The sequence below is a fragment of the Eubalaena glacialis genome, chromosome 13 (assembly GCF_028564815.1).
Source record: "Eubalaena glacialis isolate mEubGla1 chromosome 13, mEubGla1.1.hap2.+ XY, whole genome shotgun sequence".
In the NCBI taxonomy this organism is placed as follows: domain Eukaryota; kingdom Metazoa; phylum Chordata; class Mammalia; order Artiodactyla; family Balaenidae; genus Eubalaena; species Eubalaena glacialis.
The window spans coordinates 70,895,841-70,916,778 of record NC_083728.1 but is presented as its reverse complement, the minus strand read 5'-3'; the positions used below and the strand labels follow the sequence as shown (position 1 = coordinate 70,916,778).

General features: G+C 45.4%; 1 protein-coding gene across 5 annotated transcripts in view; it reads left to right on the top strand.

Moving 5' to 3' along the window:
* The window catches only part of SYT17 (synaptotagmin 17), an 82,682-nt gene that overhangs the window by 48,192 nt on the left and 13,552 nt on the right, over positions 1–20,938 (top strand). For 2 of the 5 annotated variants that reach the window (XM_061209224.1, XM_061209225.1), the window contains exon 8: positions 847–972. The exons of the other annotated variants lie outside the window; for them this stretch is intronic. In XM_061209224.1, coding sequence (XP_061065207.1) covers positions 847–947 — 101 coding nt within the window. In that variant the 3' untranslated portion in view covers positions 948–972. The remainder of the gene's footprint in view (positions 1–846; positions 973–20,938) is intronic. 5 annotated transcript variants of the gene reach the window in all.

Here is a 20,938-nt window from a genome sequence, read left to right as displayed (position 1 = left end):
ATTTTGAAAGGCTTCCCAGAGGACATGGTATTTAAGTAGGGGCTTCAGGTGCCACACTCTGGCTGAATCTATTGTTTCCAGCGTGTAATTTAATCTACTGTTTCCAGAGTATATTAGTTATCACCCCAAACTTTAGTGGCTTAAAAAATCAACATTTATTATCTCATAGTTCCTGTGGGTCAAGAATCCAGTCATAGATTTGCTGGGTGCTTCTGGCTGAGGTTCTCTGGCAAGGCTGCAATTAAGGTATTGGCGGGGGCTGTAGTCTCATCTGAAGGCTCAACTGGAGGTGGGGGGGGGAATCTGTTTTCATGCTCTCTCACATAGTTGTTGTCAGGATTCAGTTCCTTGCAAAATGTTGGCTTGAGACCTCAGTTCCTTCCTGGGTGTTGGCCAGTGACCTTGCCCACATGGGCTGCTTCATAGGGCAGTGCACAACATGGCAGGTGGCTTCCATTAGAGTGGGCAAGTGAGGGAGTAAGAGAGGGTAAGCAAGACGGAAGCTCGGGTCTTTTTGTAACCCAGTCTTGGAATTGACGTCCTATCACTTTTGCCATATTCCACTCATTAGAAGCAACTCGCTAGGTCCAGCTCACTTTCAAGGGGAGGGGAGGATACAAGGGCGTGAACAACTCGCTAGGTCCAGCTCACATTCAAGGGGAGGGGAGGATACAAGGGTGTGAACAACTCGCTAGGTCCAGCTCACATTCAAGGGGAGGGGAGGATACAAGGGTGTGGATACTGGAAGGCAGGGATCATTGGAGCCATGTTAGAAGCTGCCCCCCCCGCCCCGCACAAGGTAGTTAGTAGAAGTGATGGTTATTATTTCCTGTGTCCTTTTCGCAGACCTCACCTATATTATTGCTAATATTCATCAGAGTCCACCGTGTCAAGTCAACATCATCCTCATCCGCTTACAGGGCAGGGGACTGAGGCCTAACACATAAGCAGTCCACCCAGGGTCTCAAGCTGGTAAGAGTCAGGATTCAAGCTCTGGTCTTGCTAGCTCCTAAGATCCAGGGATCTGCATTTCCTCAAGCACCCAAGTAGTGCTGGCATTAGGGATCTGACATCATACTTTGAGGAGTCCTGCTCCAGAGTAATTGGAAACCTTCATCTGTTCAGATCCAGTCTAGAATCCTTGGTGCAGGTCTCCCAAGAAAGCAGGCCATGGCTGAAAAATCCTTGCATGCAATCCTTCCGCTGCACAAGCTTATTGCTTCTCATCCCCAAGATTGCTAATGTTCTGTGCTCCAAGACCCCTCCGAGGCAGGCTGGTTCTGGGCTTTCTCAAGACCTGTCACCCAGAGAGTCTGCATCTAATCAGGGCCACCTGCCCTAGCAGATGTAATGATTTCTGATAGAGCCTGTGATGGCTTCTGTCCAGATTGAGTTACCAACAGACAAGGACCCCACTCCCTGGAAGGTTTCAGGTCAAGACAAGACAGTGATTCCACTGACTCCTTAAAAGTAGCCAGCAGGCAGTGGGAACCATATTGAACCAAGACTGGATCCAAGTATGGAGTATCGATTCCTACATCCCTCCTGAGAATAAAGGACTTAACGTTGCACCTTTAGATCAGGAAGGGGTTCGGGCAGGGGGCGGGTTGCATTGAGAGAGCCCGTGTGGAAAGTCCTGACACTTTTGTATTTTACTTAAAATTTTATGACAAGAGTAGCATATGCTTGTGAGTGATACAACCGAAGGATGTGTATGGACGGAGAATCAGAAGAACAGAGGGGTTCAATGCATAGCCCGGGTCCTGACTTTGTGGCCTTGGGCAAGACCTGCGTGCTTCGGTTTTCTCATCTGTAAAACAGGGATAAGCATACAAGGAGACCTCAAAGGACTTGATGTAGATTAAATGAGATCCATTCATAATCAATGCTGAGCACTGTGCCAGGCACAGAGCAAGCCCTCAGCTAACTGTTAACTATTATTAAAAGGAAATTTTACTCTCTTCCTCACCCTCCTTCCAGGCCCTTCTCCCTGAAGTCGCCACCTTTAACGTCCTGGTGTGTCTCACTCCACACTTTTCCCCTTGTTCACACAAACATCATCCACATACGGAAGAGTCAGTTCTTTTAAAAAGTTATTCATTCATTCCAGAACTGTGTATTAAGCAATCCCTGCTCTTGTGGAGGTTTCAGGACCATTCTGTGAACGTCACTCTGAAACTTGCTTCTGTTTTATTAACAATGAATGTGTTCAGTCCCTCCAGGTCAATGCAAATATGAATGGATCTAACTCTTTGTTTTTAATAACTGCATTATATACCATCACATGGTATACTGTGATAAAAAGCCAAGGTTATTCATTCTGGGGGGAGGGGTAGGAGTGTGTGACAGAGCTTCAGAGCATGTGATAGGAACTCTGGAGTACCCTCCCCAGAAAAATACACAGAGGGACAGAAAATTTTGTACACAGTTCAGAGGTGTTTTGAACCCCTTGAATCCCATATGTGAGGCCAATACGGCAGAAGCCTCAAACCGGAGTGGCGCTCCCAGCCCCACCTCCCCACCGTACATCTCTCATTTGACATCCCCCCTCCCCCAACTTTAGGGGGCAGTTGTCAGCTGCGGCCATCAGCAAGGCCTGTGCTCTCCGTTTGTGGAAGACCTGCTTCTCTCCTTTAAAGGTTGGCGTTTCAGGCCCCTAGCTCGGGTTTCTCTCCTCAGGTTAAAAGCCCATTGAAAATATTCTTTGTAGAGCAGGAAGGATTGCAGGCCTCTGTGCCCCCTTAAGCAAGGGATTCTCAAGACTGGCTGTATTTTAGAATCAGCTGGGAGCTTTAAACTGCTACCAGTGGCCAGATGCCACCCCAGAGACTCTGATTCAGCTGGGCTAAGCCGGGGTCCTGGGCTCTCTATAAATATCTATATTTTTAAAGCACCCCAGATATTTCTAATGCTCAGTCAGCCTTCCGAGCCACAGCTTTGAGTGGAAATCCCAGCTGGGGTGGCATTTTACATAAAGGCCACTGGCTGGAATAATAAAGAAATGTGGATTAAGCTGGTATCTATCTAGGCAAAGCTGTGATTCTCCTGAATTCAAATGCATAAGGTTCTAACTTGCTTTATTTATCAACTAGCAGGAAAGAGCTGTCACCTCTAGGCTAAGGATCTGGAAGCCAGTCCATTAGCATGTTTCCAAACACTTCCTAACAAAAGGAAGGTTGATCTGCAATTGAAGCATTTGTGGAGAACCCTGGTAAAAGCCTGTAATTAGCTGGTGGGCTGGGCTTTCTGAGCAGTTCCTTTCCTGTGTGGGATGAGGGTTCTTCTGCAGCTTGCAATCAGGTGATTTCTGCAGCTGAAGTTTAAAAGAAAAGAGGGGGAAAATTGCTTTTTGACTCCTGAGACAGCAGCCTGAGGTCCAGAGGCCTTCCAGGTAGTCAAGTGGAGTTGGCCACTGGGCTTACTGGGCTGTTATTGGAAGTAGGAGGAAAAAAGAAAAGAAAGAAAAAAGGAAACGTAGCTTGATAACAGCTCTTAGAAAAATTAAAAATAGAATTGCCATATGATCCAGCAGTTCTCCTTCTGGGCATATGCCCAAAAGAATTGAAAGCAGAACTCAGACATACTTGTACACTCGTGTTCAAAGCAGCCTTATTCACAACAGCTAAAAAGAGCAGGGGTGGGAGCAGGCAACCCAAGTGTGCACTGATGGATGCATAAATGGGTAAACAAAGTGTGGTGTGTCTACACAGTGGCATGTTATTCAGCCTTAAAAGGAAGGGAACTGACGCATGCTCCTACATGGATGAACCTGGAGGACATTATGCTAAGTAATAAGCCAGATATAAAAGGACAAATAGTGTGTCATTCCCTTTATATGAGGTACTTAGAGTAATCAAATTGATAGGGACAGAAAGTAGAATAGAGTTACCAGGGGCAGAGGGGAGGGGAGAATGGGGAGTTAGTATTTAATGGGTACAGAGTTTTAGTTTGAGAGGATGAAAAGATTCTGGAGATGGATGGTGGTGATGGATGGCTGCACAATGTGAATTGTCTTAATGCCACTGTATACCTTAAAATGGTTAAAATGGTAAATTTTATGTTACGTGTATTTTACCACAATTTAAAAAAAGGAGAGAGACAAGAAATGTAGCTTGAGCTCCGCAGAACCCCAGTGGTTCAGAGTAGTTCCTGGATGCTGAGGCCAGACCGTTGCAGACTCTCCTCCCTGAGGGGGTAAATGCATTGGTTAGGGGCCAGACCCTTGAGCCAGATGCCTAGGGTTCACTCCGTGATCTTGGCACTTTCCTTGGCCTCTTTTTGCCTCAGCTTCCTCATCTGTAAAATGGGGACAGTGGCCCTTACTTCAGCAGATGTTGTCAAGCCCAAAATGAGTTAATATATGTGAAGGCTTAGAATGGTGCTTGGCTGAGAGAAAGTGCTCCCTCAGTATTAGCTACTATTATTGCTACTTGATAGACATCAGATTTATGCAGCCAGATGCCATCTTAAAGCTTCTGAAAGAAGATGGGTAATTATACATAAATAAATAATATGTTCTACCCACTTTGTCAATTTAGAGTCTGAGATTCTGTGGAAAGTCCAAAAAGGGAAGGACTTATTTTACAGACTTACCTGGATGGGGTATTGTCTCATCTTCACCTCCAGACAGACCCTCTGTCTGCTTGGAGGTGAAGTTTGGGGGAGATCGCTAGGTTAGAAGGAACTAAAGTTTATGTCGTGCTCCTCTGGCCCTATGTCTCTGTTTCCCCTAAGTACCCTGGGCTTCCTGGCCTTCTGAAAAGCATTCAAAGCTCTTACTCATCTGGCGACCTTAGTCAAGAGGCACTTAGCTTAGAAAAGGTTCCCAATGCCTGGGGGCAGCAGGAGTGGGGACCCGCTGCCTACAGGCGGCCTCTGATGGCAGAGCTGGGGGCGGGCAGGGTCCAGCTGCCCAAGACAGGAGCTAACCAGGTGTCTGTCCCCACCAAATGAATTTTTTTTGAGCACCTACTATGTGCCTGGCACTGTGCTAGATGCTCCTTATTCAGTAGACAACCAGACGTTCATGACACGTGTTCTCATGGAGCTTTCTTCTGGAGGGAGACATCAATCAAATGCCACAGCAAAGCGATGTAATTGTGAGTTGGCCTAAGGGTTATGAAGCAGAGAAGCAGGGCCGATTGCAGAAGTGCCCAAGCCAGTCTGGGGAGTGAGAGGAGGTGACATGTGAGCTGGGAGCTGAAGGGTGTAGGGAGGGAGAGGAGATCAGGCAGGGCTGGAGGAGAAATCGAGGCGGACTTCACATTTCAACCTGGTGCTAACGGGCGCTAACCCATGCCCTGCTGCCCTCCCGTCCTGTTAGAATTTCTCAAGGCAGCTGCTGCAGGAATTGGCCTGGGCATAGGCTTCGAAGGGGGCCTGTCAGTGATAACCAGTGCCGAGCGGCTGCAGAACACCCAGGAAGGGAAGCCAGGCAATGCATGACACTCCTAGCTTTTTGCCAACTCTTAGTGTCTCTAGCTAGGACTAGAGAACATGGCACCTCAAACTTTCACATGCACAGGCATTCCCCAGGGATTTGTTAAAATGCAGATTCTGACTCCGTCTGGGCCGGGGCCTGGGATTCTGCATTTCTAACAGCAGCTGGGTGTTCTGATGCTGTAGGTCTGCAGACCATGCTTTGGGGAGCAGATATGGAGAGACCCAGAAAGTGCTTCAGGGTGAGCGACAGTCTTTCTGCCTGTGTTAGAAAGAATCAGACTCTCCAGCTGTGATCCTCACCTCTGCACGTCATTAGATTTCTTAATCCCATCTGTACATTAGTATTACGTGGGGACTTAAAAGATCCTGATGCCCAGGCCCTGGCCCAGAGCAGCTGAATCAGCCAGGGCATTTGTATCTGGGGTGTGCGTGGATGTGTGTGTGTGTATTTATCAAAACTTCCCAAGTGGATCTCTTGCACAGCCTGGGTTGGCAAGCATTTGCCTGTCCTGTTCTGCCTCCCTCCCGACCCCACTGTCTGCTTGGAGGCTTCCGAGGCCCCTCTGTGAGAGTGAGTTCCAAGGCACCTGGTCTGTTTTCCATAATTGCTTGGCTTTCTGCAGCTGTAGCATCAAATTGGTTAATTGCATCTGCTGGTGAGATGTGACGGGTGGGGAGGCGTGGAGGAGAATGAGAGGGGAGGTCTGGAGCACAGTGTGCCGCCCTCTTACCTGAAAAGACCTCAGGGTTGAATGGGCAACAGAGGACATGCTGGAAAAGTGTCGGGGTTTGGGAAGTAGAGCAGTGGTTTTCTAGCAGAGGAGAGAAGGGCAAGCCGGTCTGAGAGGGGCATAGCCATTCCGTGAGAGCCAGAAACTCCGTTGAGATCGAGATGCTGTGGGTTTGTTCTGGGGCACAGATGTTCCCCAGCATCTGGCCTCGGCCCACCTATGCCCCGCCCCCTGTCTGCAGCCTCCGCAGGCTCTGACTTCTCCTCTCCCAGCCCTGCTCACTCGGTACCAGGCCTAGCTCCGCCTCCTGGAGAGATGGTCGCATGGCCACTTAGAGTATGGATTGAAGTGAGATGCAATTTGGTTCAGATGTCACCTTTACCACTCAGCAAGTGCCTGTGACCTTGGGTAATTGATATCCCTCTTCTGAGCCTCAGTTTCCTCCCCTGTTATAACATACCAGTCTCAACAATTGATATAAAGAGCTTTAGGCAGTGCCTTGTACATAGTTAGTGCTCAAGAAATACCAGGTTGGGTTTCCGTGGTGGCGCAGTGGTTAAGAGTCCGCCTGCCAATGCAGAGGACACAGGTTCGAGCCCTGGTCCGGGAAGATCCCACATGCCGTGGAGCAGCTAGGCCCATGTGCCACAACTACTGAGCCTGCGCTCTAGAGTCTTCGAGCCATAGCTACTGAAGCCCTCGCGCTTAGAGCCCGTGCTCCGCAATGAGAGAAGCCAGCGCAATGGGAGGCCCTCGCGCCACAGCGAAGAGTGGCCCCCGCTCGCGGCAGCTAGAGAAAGCCCGTGCACAGCAACGGAAGACCCAATGCAGCCAATTAATCAATCAATCAATAAATCTATAAAAAAAAAAAGAGAGAGAGATACCAGATTGATGATGATGGTGCGATTAATGGACGCTGCCATAGAGGAGTGGACCCTGGAATTACACAGACTTGGGTTTGAATCTTGGCCTCACTGTTAACCAGCTGTGTGACTTCAAGCAAATGACTCCACCTCTCTGAGTCCCAACTTTCTCTTGTGTAAAATCTAGCAAATCATTCCTATTATGGGAATTAAAGGCAGATCATCATGTGGACCTGTCCATCCCAGAAGTGACCACTTAGAAATCCATACCTGCTGCTTTAATCATCGCAGTGTGTGTGAGTTGAAACGCTGGCACTTTTGAGGTTACTAGCTCAGCCCTGCTGCCTGCGGTTGTCTCCCTCACCTAATCACCATCACCCCAAAGCTGCCAGCTGGTACAGCGTCCAGGAGCCAGGGATGGACGCTGAAGCTGTGTGGACTCAGCCCCAGGACCAGGCCGGCTTGTGCTGCCTTCAGTGCCCTGGGTTTGGCAGTGTGTGCAGGGCTGGCAGTAGGCACTTGGCTCCAGACCCAGTCATGCGCGGTGAGCGGCAGAGTGGGAAGACTAAAGCCTCCACTTTCTAGCCAGAGGGCCTTGAAAGTGGGCCCCTGGAAACCAGAATGAGAAAGATTGCAGAGAGGAGGCACTCCAGGAGGGATCCCATAAGCTTATGTATGAATTCCTGAGCTCATCCCAAGCTGCACGTGAGTGGAGATGGCCCTACACAGTGTATCAGAGATTCTGAGAACTGAATCACAAGGTAGACCCCTGGGGGACACACGTGAGGACACACGAGATAGGAATAGCACTGCGAAGGCTTTGCACACTGAACTGGCATCGGAATAACGGCACATGAAGGCAGGTTAGAACTTGCAGTCTGAACCTAATCTTTGATCAATTGCCTGCTACAGCTAAAAAAATCAACATATTCAATAGGATTTCGACAAGACCTAGACTCTCATAATACAAGATCAAAATGTCCAGGATACAAATTACCTGGTTTATGAAGAACCGGAAAATCTGGCAAGTTCCTAGAGTAAATATGATCAGCAGACACCAACCACAAGATGACCCAGGTATTGGAATTATCAGACAAAGACATTAAAGCAGCTGTTATAACCATGCTTCAGGAAGTAAGAGCGAACCCTCTTAAAAAGAACGATAAGATAGAGAAGACAGCAGATCAACAGATATAGAAATAGAAGATATAAAAAAAAGCCCAAATGGAAATTTTAGAACTGAAAAGTACAGTCACTGAAATAAAATATTCACTGGATGGACTGGATGGACTCAGTAGCAGAATGGAGAAAACAGAGGAAAGAGTTCGTGAACTTGAAGAGAGATCAAGCGAAATTAGGCAATCTGAACAACAGAGAATAAAAAAAATTCTCTGGGGGTGGGGGAAGACAAAAAGAAGGGGAAAAAAGACCTATGGAGAAATATTAAGAAGTCTAATATTTATGTCACATGAATCCCAGAAGGAGAGAAGAGAAACAGTGGGGAGCATTGGGATGAGGGTGGACGACCCCAGCTCAGCAGGACCACGACTGTCCTTCCCTTCCCAGAAAACATCAGCAAGTCATGAGTAGACAGTATTGCATTGTGGACAAAGTCAGCCAGACCTGGCTTCACACTCTGTGTGATTGTGGGCAAGTTACTTTACGTCTCTGAGCCTCAGTTTCCTTGTCTGAACAATGGGAACAGTAATACTGATACTTGTAGTTATCATGAGGCTCCTATGTACTCAGTATCTCATTTAATCTTTCAACAACCATATAAGGTGTGATCTCTTTGATGGCCATTTTTCAGTTGGGGAAACTGAAGCTCAGAGAAGGGAAGTGCAATGAATTGAGTCAACTGCAGAGCCTGAGAGAACATCCCCACAAGACTGTCCTCGCTTCAGGCTCAGTGGTCCCCAGCTCAGGGGTCCCAAGGACCACCCTCACTTCAGGCCAGTTGGCTACAAGTTCGCAGTCCCTGTGACCACCCTCAGGTTTAATAATTTACCAGAATGACACACAGAATTCAGGAAAGCACTACTTAAGACTACAGTTTTACGATAGCAAAAGGGTACAAATTAAAATCAGCCCAGGAAAGAGATGCACAGGGCAGAGTCCAGAGGATCCCGTCATCTTCTCCCCGTGGAGTCATGGGCAAGCGGTACCTCCTCCTGGTCACTAAGGGTGACAGTGTGCACAGAGTATTGCCAACCAGGGAGGCTTACCGAGCCTTTGATGTCCGGGGTTCTGACTGGGGCTTGATCACACGCTGTCCGGTGGCCGACCTTCCGTCTCTAGCGCCTCCCGGAGGTCCAGCTCATGTCTTAGTCATCAGTTTCTCCAGGGGTCTGAACTGAAATGCGAGGCCAAAAGCTCCCATCATAAATCCCATTGTTAGTCCCATGGCCAGAGCCCCGAGACACACAAAGGCACTCCGCAGGACATTCCAGGGGCCTGGAGATCACCTCCCAGGAGCCAAGGGCATTGACCACACCTCGCTTTGGGTAGGTGAATTCTTCACTGCACAGCAAGTAACTAGTCACTTGTGCCAAGTCACCCAGCTGGTGAGTGGTTGAGCTGAGCTTCCCACTCAATCTGTTTGATTCCAAAGCCTTCCTGACTGTTCATCGTACACTTAGGTGTATATGAATCACCTGGGGATCTTGTTAAAATGCAGATTCTGAATCAGTAAGTCTGAGATGGGAACCTGAGCATCTGTATTTCTAATAAGCTCTGGATGACACCAATGCTGGTGTGAGGACCACAGTTTGAATAGCAAGAAGACCTTTCCTCTGTTCTCCCACGTTACCCCAATACATCAAGAGCAAGGAAGGCAATATGAGTTTGGAGAAGTAGCAGAGGACAGATCAAATAGAGCCTGTAGGGCAAGAAGCTTGTAATTGTTTTCTAAGTGCTTCGAGACACATTTGGAGGGGTTTTGACCGGGAAGTGATAGGATTTGGATAAAGTATCCAAAAGTATCCTTTTTAAGTATTCCAGCTGTTGAGCTGGGTTGAAGGAGAGCAGGAGGGGGAGTGGGGCTGCTCCCCACCATGTGCGAGGCAGTGGTGCTGGTCCAGGGGAGAGGTGATGGTGGCTTGGACCAGGGAGGTGGCAGAAGGGTTTCAGAGAAGTAACGTGGGAGGATGTAACTATATAGGCAGAGTCAACAGAACGTGCTGGAGGATTAGATGTAAAGGACCATCCTCTATCTCGGCAGGTTACTTAACTCTGAACCACGAGTTCCTTATCTGTACATCTCAGTTGCCACCCCACAGAGTGGAGTGTCGCAGGGACAGAAGGAAATCCTGTATGTAACGTGCTTAGCACGGTGCTTGGTGAGGGCTCTGCGGATGTGGCTTTGACCTTGGATGTGGGCAGACGCAGAACTCCAGCCAAGTCATCAGGAGAGGGAAGCTGAGACCCGTCACCCTGGGGCTCCCCTGGCAGAGCACAGAGCCCGCAGTGGCACCCGCACTTCAGCCTCTTCTCCAGAGAGCTCGTTGAGGCTGCCAGAGTCCACCCAGGCGGTAAAACTTGGCTGGATCTTAAACATTCATTTTGGGTTCCAGTGGCAGCCTTTGAAGACCAGGCCAGCTGCCAGGGTTCCTGGGGATTTTTATTCCATTTGCATGGTTTTTTAACGATTTTGGTGCCTTTTGATGAAGCCTCGTTCCAGGCAAGTCCCCAGGGGGGAGACCATCAGGGGGCTGGGAATTTATCCAGCCATATGTGTCCCTGCAGGGCCTGAGCTACATGGAGGGAGAAGGGGGAGCCAATGGAGGCCAGGTTCAGCCTCGCCTGTGCCTCAGTGCTGGCTGCCAGCAGTCAGGCCCAGCAGCCAAGGCCAGCACCCGGGCGCAGTGGAGGTGAAGGCTTGTGCGTGAAGTAAAATCAGAAATCGAAAGTATCCTTTCCAGATATCCCTTCTGTCCATTGCCTTGTCCTGACTTCACCAACCCAGAGCTGCCAGTCAGCTGGAGAAGGCTTAACCTTTAAAATGCCAGGGCCTGCAGGGCACAAGCTATAGTGTTACCTGTCTCTCTATATTTCGAGGAGAGCTTTCACTGTCATGGAAATAGCTGTGGCTTAGAAATCAGAAAACCAGATTCCAGAGCTTGGTTGCTATATCACGTTGTACAGGACCTTTTAATATCTGTGAGCCTCCATTCTCCATCTTTCAGATGCACATAGAATCTACCTTGGGGTTGTTCAGTTTTTTTCCCTGGTTTCTTATTTTAGATTTCTTTTTTTCCCAGTTTCATTGAGAAATAATTGACATATATCAGTGTATGTGTTTAAGACATATAGCATGATGGTTTAATTTACATATATTGTGAAATGATCACCACAGTAGGTTTAATTAACATCCATCATCTCATATAGATACAATAAAAAGAAAAAAAATTTCCCCTTGTGATGAGAACTCTTAGGATCTACTCTCTTAACAACTTTCCTGTGTATCATACTACGTTAACTATAGTCATCATGTTGTACATTATATCCCTAGTACTTCTGTATCTTATAATTGGAAGTTTGTACCTTTTGACTTCTTTCTTGCTCTCCCCCCTCCCCTCCCCGACCCTGTTCATTCAGTTTTTAACAATAATAATAGCAAATACATACACAGCGTCTCCTACATGCCAGGAACTACTCCAACTGTTTTCACGTGAATTAACTTATTTAATCCTCATAGAAACACTGTGACATGGGCATCGTCATCATTTTAATGAAGAATGAAGAAACTGAGGCAGCAATAGGATGAGCATCTGGTTCAAGATCCTGGAGCCAGGATTCCGACTCGGGTCATCTCGGTCCAGAATCTGGGCTCTCAATCGCTGGGTTTTACAGCCTCAGATATTTATCAAGCCTCTACTATGTTGAGTTGCTGTGCTTAGTTGCTGGAGAGATAACAGAAAGACAGAAGTAATCCATCCGTTCATGATGCTGGCATTCTAGTTGGGGTGAGACAAACAAGAAATAAATAAACACCTAAAGATGAGTAAAGTAAGGCAACAGAGAGGGCCTGGAACATTACTTTAAACTGGGTAACGTAAGCTGAGAAAGGAGCAGCCCTGCAAAGATGGGAGAGAGGGACATTCTAGGCAGAGGAAATGGCAAATGCAAAGCCCCTGAGGTAAGAATGAGCTCGTTTTGTTCAAAGAAAAGAAAGCCGGTACAGTGGCGAGAGCATAGTTAATGAGGGGAGTGACTTATGCAGTGAGGTCAGAGTGCTAAGTAGGGGCCATGGTCAGGAGCTTAGGTGATAACCTCCCGTGTGCCTAGGACTGTTTGGCACTGGAGAAACAGAAGTGAGCAAGGCAGATGGGGCTCTGCCTTCACGAAGGATGGGTGAGCTGACGTGAGTGCAGGGCACTTAGCACACAGCAGATGCTCAGTGGGTGTAATTTTCTCTTTCCCTGTTTGTAAGTTGACATGAAAACTGCTTCCCTGGGTGTCTGCCTGACCCCCGCCCCCTGCATTAAATCAGGACAGAATGTAGTTGACTTATAATGGCAATTATTTCTAGAGATGGCCTTAGGCAAGGGCATAATTTACCAGAAAAAAAAAAAAAAAAAACAAAGCATACAAGTGGGTGAAGAATAAGCAGAGGGGGCGGAAGGGCTCATCCTTCCCTCTGTCTCCAGGAGCTGGTGCCCACACTGGCCTGGGAGGGAGGGTCTTTGGGGGCTTAACTCTCAGCCACTCCCTTTAGGATCCTGAGTTACAGCATCCGGGAAGGGTATCCACTGGCTTGGTGCCAAACTTCCCATTATGTGTCTGCTTTCAGATTTTATTCTACTTCGTTTTATCGGGGCTGGAGAAGCAGAGGAGAGGCAGCCTGTGGATGATTCGTGGGTGGGGTCCTCTTCCATCCTTGTGCAGGGTCACGTTGGCTTCTCAGTGGCCTCTTTGGTACAGAGAGGCCAAGATACTTAAGAGATGCCTGGACAACCGCGTGATACAATGAGGGTCCCCAGCCTCATTACAAGAAGTATCCCTAAAATCCCAGTGTGTCGCTAAGGCATTTCAGGACGGCAGCAAATCATTCTTCTCCAGGTTACTGAGTGTGACTTGGAAAAGAATTCACAGAAGAGATAATGGGAGGGGCAGGAATTCAGTTGTAGCTCTTCTCCCCGCTAATCATAATAGCCAGCCTTTATCAAGGCTCAGTATGTTCCAGGCACTGTCCCAAGCACTCTCTCAATTCTTCCTCACAACAACCAGATGAACGTACTAGTGTTATTCCCATTTTACAGAGGAGCAAACTCAGAGAGCTCAAGTGACCTGCTCAAAAGGCACTGTATTAGTTAAGGTAAGGCTAGCAGCTGTAATAGATCAAACGCTGAGGTTTTGTAGCCCTTCTTTCTTTCTTTTTTTTTTGAATTTTTTAGTTTTATTTTATTTTATTTTTTATACAGCAGGTTCTTATTAGTTATCTATTTTATACATATTAGTGTATATATGTCAATCCCAGTCTCCCAATTCATCCCACCATCACCACTCCCCCCCGCCCCCCCGCTTTTCCCCCTTGGTGTCCATACGTTTGTTCTCTACATCTGTGTCTCTATTTCTGCCCTGCAAACCGGTTCATCTGTACCGTTTTTCTAGGTTCCACATATATGCGTTAATGTACGATATTTGTTTTTCTCTTTCTGACTTACTTCACTCTGTATGACAGTCTCTACGTCCATCCACGTCTCTACAAATGACCCAATTTCGTTCCATTTTATGGCTGAGTAATATTCCATTGTATATATGTACCACATCTTCTTTATCCATTTGACTGTCGATGGGCATTTAGGTTGCTTCCATGACCTGGCTATTGTAAATAGTGCTGCAATGAACATTGGGATGCATGTGTCTTTTTGAATTATGGTTTCCTCTGGGTATATGCCCAGTAGTGGGATTGCTGGGTCATATGGTAATTCTATTTTTAGTTTTTTAAGGAACCTCCATACTGTTCTCCATAGTGGCTGTATCAATTTACATTCTTAGCAACAGTGCAAGAGGGTTCCCTTTTCTCCACACCCTCTCCAGCATTTGTTGTTTGTAGATTTTCTGATGATGCCCATTCTAACTGGTGTGAGGTGATACCTCACTGTAGCTTTGATTTGCAGTTCTCTAATAATGGGTGATGTCGAGCAGCTTTTCTTGTGCTTCTTGGCCATCTGTATGTCTTCTTTGGAGAAATGTCTGTTTAGGTCTTCTGCCCAGTTTTTGATTGGATTGTTTGTTTTTTTAATATTGAGCTGCATGAGCTGTTTATATATTTGGGAGATTAATCCTTTGTCCGTTGATTTGTTTGCAAATATTTTCTCCCATTCCGAGGGTTGTCTTTTCGTCTTGTTTGTAGTTTCCTTTGCTGTGCAAAAGCTTTGAAGTTTCATTAGGTCCCATTTGTTTATTTTTGTTTTTATTTCCATTACTCTAGGAGGTGGATCAAAAAAGATCTTGCTGTGATTTATGTCAAAGAGTGTTTTTCCTATGTTTTCCTCTCAAGAGTTTTATAGTGTCCGGTCTTACATTTAGGTCTCTAATCCATTTTGAGTTTATTTTTGTGTATGGTGTTAGGGAGTGTTCTAATTTCATTCCTTTACATGTAGCTGTCCAGTTTTCCCAGCACCACTTATTGAAGAGACTGTCTTTTCTCCATTGTATATCCTTGCCTCCTTTGCCATAGATTAGTTGAGCATAGGTGCGTGGGTTTATCTCTGGGCTTTCTATCCTGTTCCATTGATCTATATTTCTGTTTTTGTGCCAGAACCATATTGTCTTGATTACTGTAGCTTTGTAGTATAGTCTGAACTCAGGGAGTCTGATTCCTCCAGCTCCGTTTTTTCCCCTCAAGATTGCTTTGGCTATTCGGGGTCTTTTGTGTCTCCATACAAATTTTAAGATTTTTTGTTTTAGTTCTGTAAAAAATGCCACTGGTAATTTGATAGGAATTGCATTGAATCTGTAGATTGCTTTGGGTACTATAGTCATTTTCACAATATTGATTCTTCCAATGCAAGAACATGGTATATCTCTCCATCTGTTTGTGTCATCTCTGATTTCTTTCATCAGTGTCTTACAGTTTTCTGAGTACAGGTCTTTTACCTCCTTAGGTAGGTTTATTCCTAGGTATTTTATTCTTTTGGTTGCAATGGTGAATGGGATTGTTTCCTTAATTTCTCTTTCTGATCTTTTGTTGTTAGTGTATAGGAATGCAAGAGATTTCTGTGCATTAATTTTGTATCCTGCAACATTACCAAATTCATTGATTAGCTCTAGTAGTTTTCTGGTGGCATCTTTAGGATTCTGTATGTATGGCATCATGTCATCTGCAAACAGTGACAGTTTTACTTCTTCTTTTCCAATTTTCCTTTTATTTCTTTTTCTTCTCTGATTGCTGTGGCTAGGACTTCCAAAACTATGTTGAATAATATTGGCGAGAGTGGACATCTTTGTCTTGTTCCTGATTTAGAGGAAATGCTTTCAGTTTTTCACCATTGAGAATGATGTTTGCTGTGAGTTTGTTGTATATGGGCTTTATTATGTTGAGGTAGGTTCCCTCTATGCCCACTTTCTGGAGCGTTTTTATCATAAATGGGTGTTGAATTTTGTCAAAAGCTTTTTCTGCATCTATTGAGATGATCATATGGTTTTTCTCCTTCAGTTTGTTAATATGGTGTATCACATTGATTGATTTGGTATATTGAAGAATCCTTGCATCCCTGGGATAAATCCCACTTGATCATGGTGTATGATCCTTTTAATGTGTTGTTGGATTCTGTTTGCTAGTATTTTGTTGAGGATTTTTCTATCTATATTCATCAGTGATATTGGTCTGTAATTTTCTTTTTTTGTAGTATCTTTGTCTGGTTTTGGTATCAGGGTGATGATGGCCGCATAGAATGAGTTTGGGAGTGTTCCTTCCTCTGCAATTTTTTGAAAGAGTTTGAGAAGGATGGGTGTTAGCTCTTCTCTAAATGTTTGATGGAATTCACCTGTGAAGCCGTCTGGTCCTGGACTTTTGTTTGTTGGAAGATTTTTAATCACAGTTTCAATTTCATTACTTGTGATTGGTCTGTTCATATTTTCTATTTCTTCCTGGTTCAGTCTTGGAAGGTTATACCTTTCTAAGAATTTGTCCATTTCTTCCAGGTTGTCCATTTTATTGGCATAGAGTTGCTTGTAGTAGGCTCTTACGATGCTCTGTATTTCCGCAGTGTCTGTTGTAACTTCTCCTTTTTCATTTCTAACTTTATTGATTTGAGTCCTCTCCCTCTTTTTCTTGATGAGTCTGGCTAATGGTTTATCAATTTTGTTTATCTTCTCAAAGAACCAGCTTTTAGTTTTATTGATCTTTGCTATTGTTTTCGTTTCTATTTCATTTATTTCTGCTCTGATCTTTATGATTTCTTTCCTTCTACTAACTTTGGGTTTTGTTTGTTCTTCTTTCTCTAGTTCCTTTAGGTGTAAGTTTAGATTGTTTATTTGAGATTTTTTTTGTTTCTTGAGGTAGGCTTGTATTGCTATAAACTTCCCTCTTATTACTGCTTTTGCTGCGTCCCATAGGTTTTGGATCGTCGTGTTCTCATCATAATTTGTCTCTAGGTATTTTTTGATTTCCTCTTTGATTTCTTCAGTGATCTCTTGGTTATTTAGTAACGTATTGTTTAGCCTCCATGTGTTTGTGTTTTTTACGTTTTTTTCCCTGTAATTGATTTCTAATCTCATAGCGTTGTGGTCGGAAAAGATGCTTGGTATGACTTCAATTTTATTTTATTTTTTTAAATTTTTTTTTTAAGGTAATAATCTTTTTTTGTTTTTGGCTGTGTTGGGTCTTCGTTGCTGTGCGTGGGCCTTCTCCAGTTGTGGAGAGCGGGGGCTGCTCTTCATTGTGTTGCACGGGCTTCTCATTGCTGTGGCTTCTCTTGTGGTGGAGCACTAGCTCTAGGCGGGTGGGCTTCAGTAGTTGTGGCACACAGGCTTAGTTGCTCTGTGGCATGTGGGATCTTCCCGAACCAGGGATCAAACCCACGTCCCCTGCATTGGCAGGCGGATTCTTAACCACTGCGCCACCAGGGAAGTCCCTGATTTCAATTTTATTAAATTTACCAAGGCTTGATTTGTGACCCAGGATGTGATCTATCCTGGAGAATGTTCTGTGTGCACTTGAGAAGAAAGTGTAATCTGCAGTTTTTGGATGGAATGTCCTATAAATATCAATTAAATCTATCTGGTCTATTGTGTCATTTAAAGCTTGTGTTTCCTTATTAATTTTCTATCTGGATGATCTGTCCATTGGTGTAAGTAAGGTGTTAAAGTCCCCCACTATTATTGTGTTACTGTCGATTTCCTCTTTTATAGCTGTTAGCAGTCACCTTATGTACTGAGGTGCTCCTATGTTGGGTGCATATATATTTATAATTGTTATATCTTCTTCTTGGATTGGTCCCTTGATCATTATGTAGTGTACTTCCTTGTCTCTTGTAACATTCTTTATAGTCTATTTTATCTGATATGAATATTGCTGCTCGAGCTTTCTTTTGATTTCCATTTGCATGGAGTACCTTTTTCCATCCCTTCACTTTCAGTCTGTATGTGTCCCTAGGTCTGAAGTGGGTCTCTTGTAGACAGCATATATATGGGTCTTGTTTTTGTATCCATTCAGCGAGCCTGTGTCTTTTGGCTTAAATTACGTTTAAGGTAATTTTTGTTATGTATGTTCCTATTACCATCTCCAAAAGGCTTTAGAGACCACCTGATTGTCTCTGCCACAGGCACCCAAGAGGCAAACAAAAGAGCCAGCCTGGACCCTGAACCAGCTTGCTCCACTGCCTCTCTGAGCACCTGTTACCTGAGTTCATGATCAGTGTCAATGGGCGATCCCACACCACCAAATTCCAGGCTTGGGGAATTCAGCCTAACAAGAGAAGTCCTTGCAGTATATTCACCAAATACCTTTTGGCTGGCAAGCCCCGGGCACCTGCTCAAGTAGAAAAGCTGTTAGATGGGTGGTTCTCAGCTGAGCTGATTTTTGTCACCTAGGGGACATCTGGCAATGTCTGGAGGTATTTTTGGTTGTCACAACTTGGAGGAAGCTATTGGCGTCTTGTGGGTAGAGGCCAGGGATGCTGCTAAACATCCTACACTGCACAAGACAGAGGAGAACGTCAGGGGTGCTGAGGTTGGGACCCCCTGAGCTGGAGTAGCAACTCTGCTGGTCTCCTTGGAGTTTGCGGGTGAGGTGGTGGCCTCCGCCAGGAGCTGTGAAGGACAGGTTGGTGTGGGCTCAGAGCCGGTCTGCTCCTGTAATGCGCCTTTTTGGGGCATGTTTCTTCTCTTCATGGCATTTTAACCTCTCATCATTCCCAGCAGTTTCGCTTTAGCTGCCTAAGTGTGAAGAGTTCCGGGGCAGAGCCTGTTGGCTGAATTCGTGCTCATCTGTGCAGGGTTTCAAACGGCTTCCCTGTTTCTGCCCATAAACATTGGGCCAGACAGAAATATCTTGCTCTGCAAACAAGCCCCATGTCCCAGGTAGTGTGGCCTGGGCAGATGCACTGTGGCCTGGCTCAGCGGGAGACAGGGCTGGGCGACCCTCCTGGGAAGATGAGCGGAGTATTTTTCAATCAGGTCTCTACTCCACCCCACATTGTGGTTTATGGGTGCATGTCACCTGCATGTGGTGACGTGAAGGGGTTACATGGGACAAGGAGTACTGGAGGCTTTTTTATGTTGTTATATGTACATGTAAATGTATATTCATATATGTATGTATAATACATATGTGTGTATGATACAAACATATAGGAGAGAGTAAAATAAAAAGTAAAAATCCCTAAGTACCCCTACTTAAAGGTAACTACTCTTAACAACTTATTGTAGCCTTCTTTCCAGGAATGTACGCACATGTGTGTGTGTGTGTGTGTGTGTGTGTGACGTGTGCACATGTGTGTATGCATAGATCTCCATCCTCTGTTGTTAACATCCAAAATATATAAATATATTTTCCTGCAACTTGCTTTTTTCACATAATATATCTTGGATATTTTTCCATATTAATGTATATATTCATTCAACTCAAATATTCATTGAGTACCTCTTGTGAGCCAGGCTCTGTACATACATCAGTGAAGGAATCAGACAAAAATCCCAGTGAGTGCTTGAATGTTGTAAACAAAACAGGCAGTGAACAAAACAGCTGAGTTATGCCGAGTAGAAATGATGTTAAGTACTAGGGAGAAAACTTTGTATACTTAAAAATGGATGGATTGTATTCTATGTAGGTAATTTTTTTTAATGAAACAACTGGATGTGATTCTAATTTGCATTTCCCCAATGACTTGTGGTGTAGATCATATGGAAGGAGGAAGGCATTGAAGGCAGGGGTTTGCTCTGTGGTCAGTGGTCCAAAGTCAACTTGAACCTTTAGTTTGGTGTTGCGAGTAGACAGATCATCAGGGTGTGAGACCCCTCGGTTCAGGCGCAGGACAGTGTTTCTGGCCATGTGTGGTCTGGTTATTGTGGTCATTGGGATAAGCTGGCAGGACCCATTGGGGGGTCTTCACCGTCTCCCCAGAGAGTCTTGTCCTGCTCACTTCTGTGTCCCCAGTGATTCACCAAGTTGCCTTCCTGCTGCAGGATCCAACAGCCCTGTGACCAGCCTGTGAACGGAATGGGCACACAGACCTGGAAATTGATATTTCTATGGTATAAAGAAGCAAGCAAAAGCTACAAAATATAAAAGTAGGACAATTAAGCTGTTTGTGTGTTTGGGGTTTTTTTTTTTTAAATTAATTAATTTATTTATTTATGGCTGTGTTGGGTCTTCGTTTCTGTGCTAGGGCTTTCTCTAGTTGTGGCAAGCGGGGGCCACTCTTCATCGCGGTGCGCGGGCCTCTCACTATCGCGGCCTCTCTTGTTGCGGAGCACAGTCTCCAGACGCGCAGGCTCAGTAGTTGTGGCTCACGGGCCCAGTTGCTCCGCGGCATGTGGGATCTTCCCAGACCAGGGCTCGAACCCGTGTCTCCTGCATTGGCAGGCAGATTCTCAACCACTGCGCCACCAGGGAAGCCCTGGGGTTTTTTTAATCCCAACATTTTATTAAGAAACTTTAAAAATTTTTGAAAGAATGGTTCTGTCAACATCCATATTCCCACCACTTAGATTCTGCAATGAACATTTTCTGCTTGCTTTATCACACGTCTCTCCATCTCTCTATTTATCTCTTGATTCATTTCTTTCCTATGCATTTCAAGGTCAGTTGTAGACATTAGTCCCGTTTTTTTTTTTTTTTAAACTTTGGGTTTATTTATTTTATTTATTTATTTATTTATGGCTGTGTTGGGTCTTCGTTTCTGTGCGAGGGCTTTCTCTAGTTGTGGCAAGTGGGGGCCTCTCTTCATCGCGATGCGCGGGCCTCTCATTATCGTGGCCTCTCTCGTTGCGGAGCACGGGCTCCAGACGCGTAGGCTCAGTAATTGTGGCTCACAGGCCTAGTTGCTCCGCGGCATGTGGGATCTTCCCAGACCAGCGCTCGAACCCGTATGCCCTGCATTGGCAGGACCACTGCACCACCAGGGAAGCCCCATTCGTTTGTTTTTTAAAGTTGACTTTTTGTTGCAGTGTAGTATACATATAGAAAAGTGCATCAATCTTAAAGATACAATTCATGAATTTTTATAAAACGAACACACCCATGTGACTGGCACTCAGATCAGGAAAAAGAGCATTCCCAGAAATTTCCTTGTGCCCTTTTCAATTACTACTCCCTCCCCCAGGGAACACTGTGCTGACTTTTCTTATCATACATTCATTTTGTCTCTTTTTGACCTTTGTGTAAGTAGAATCATACCACTTCCTTCACTCAACATCATCCTTATGAAATTTATTCATATAATTATGTGTACT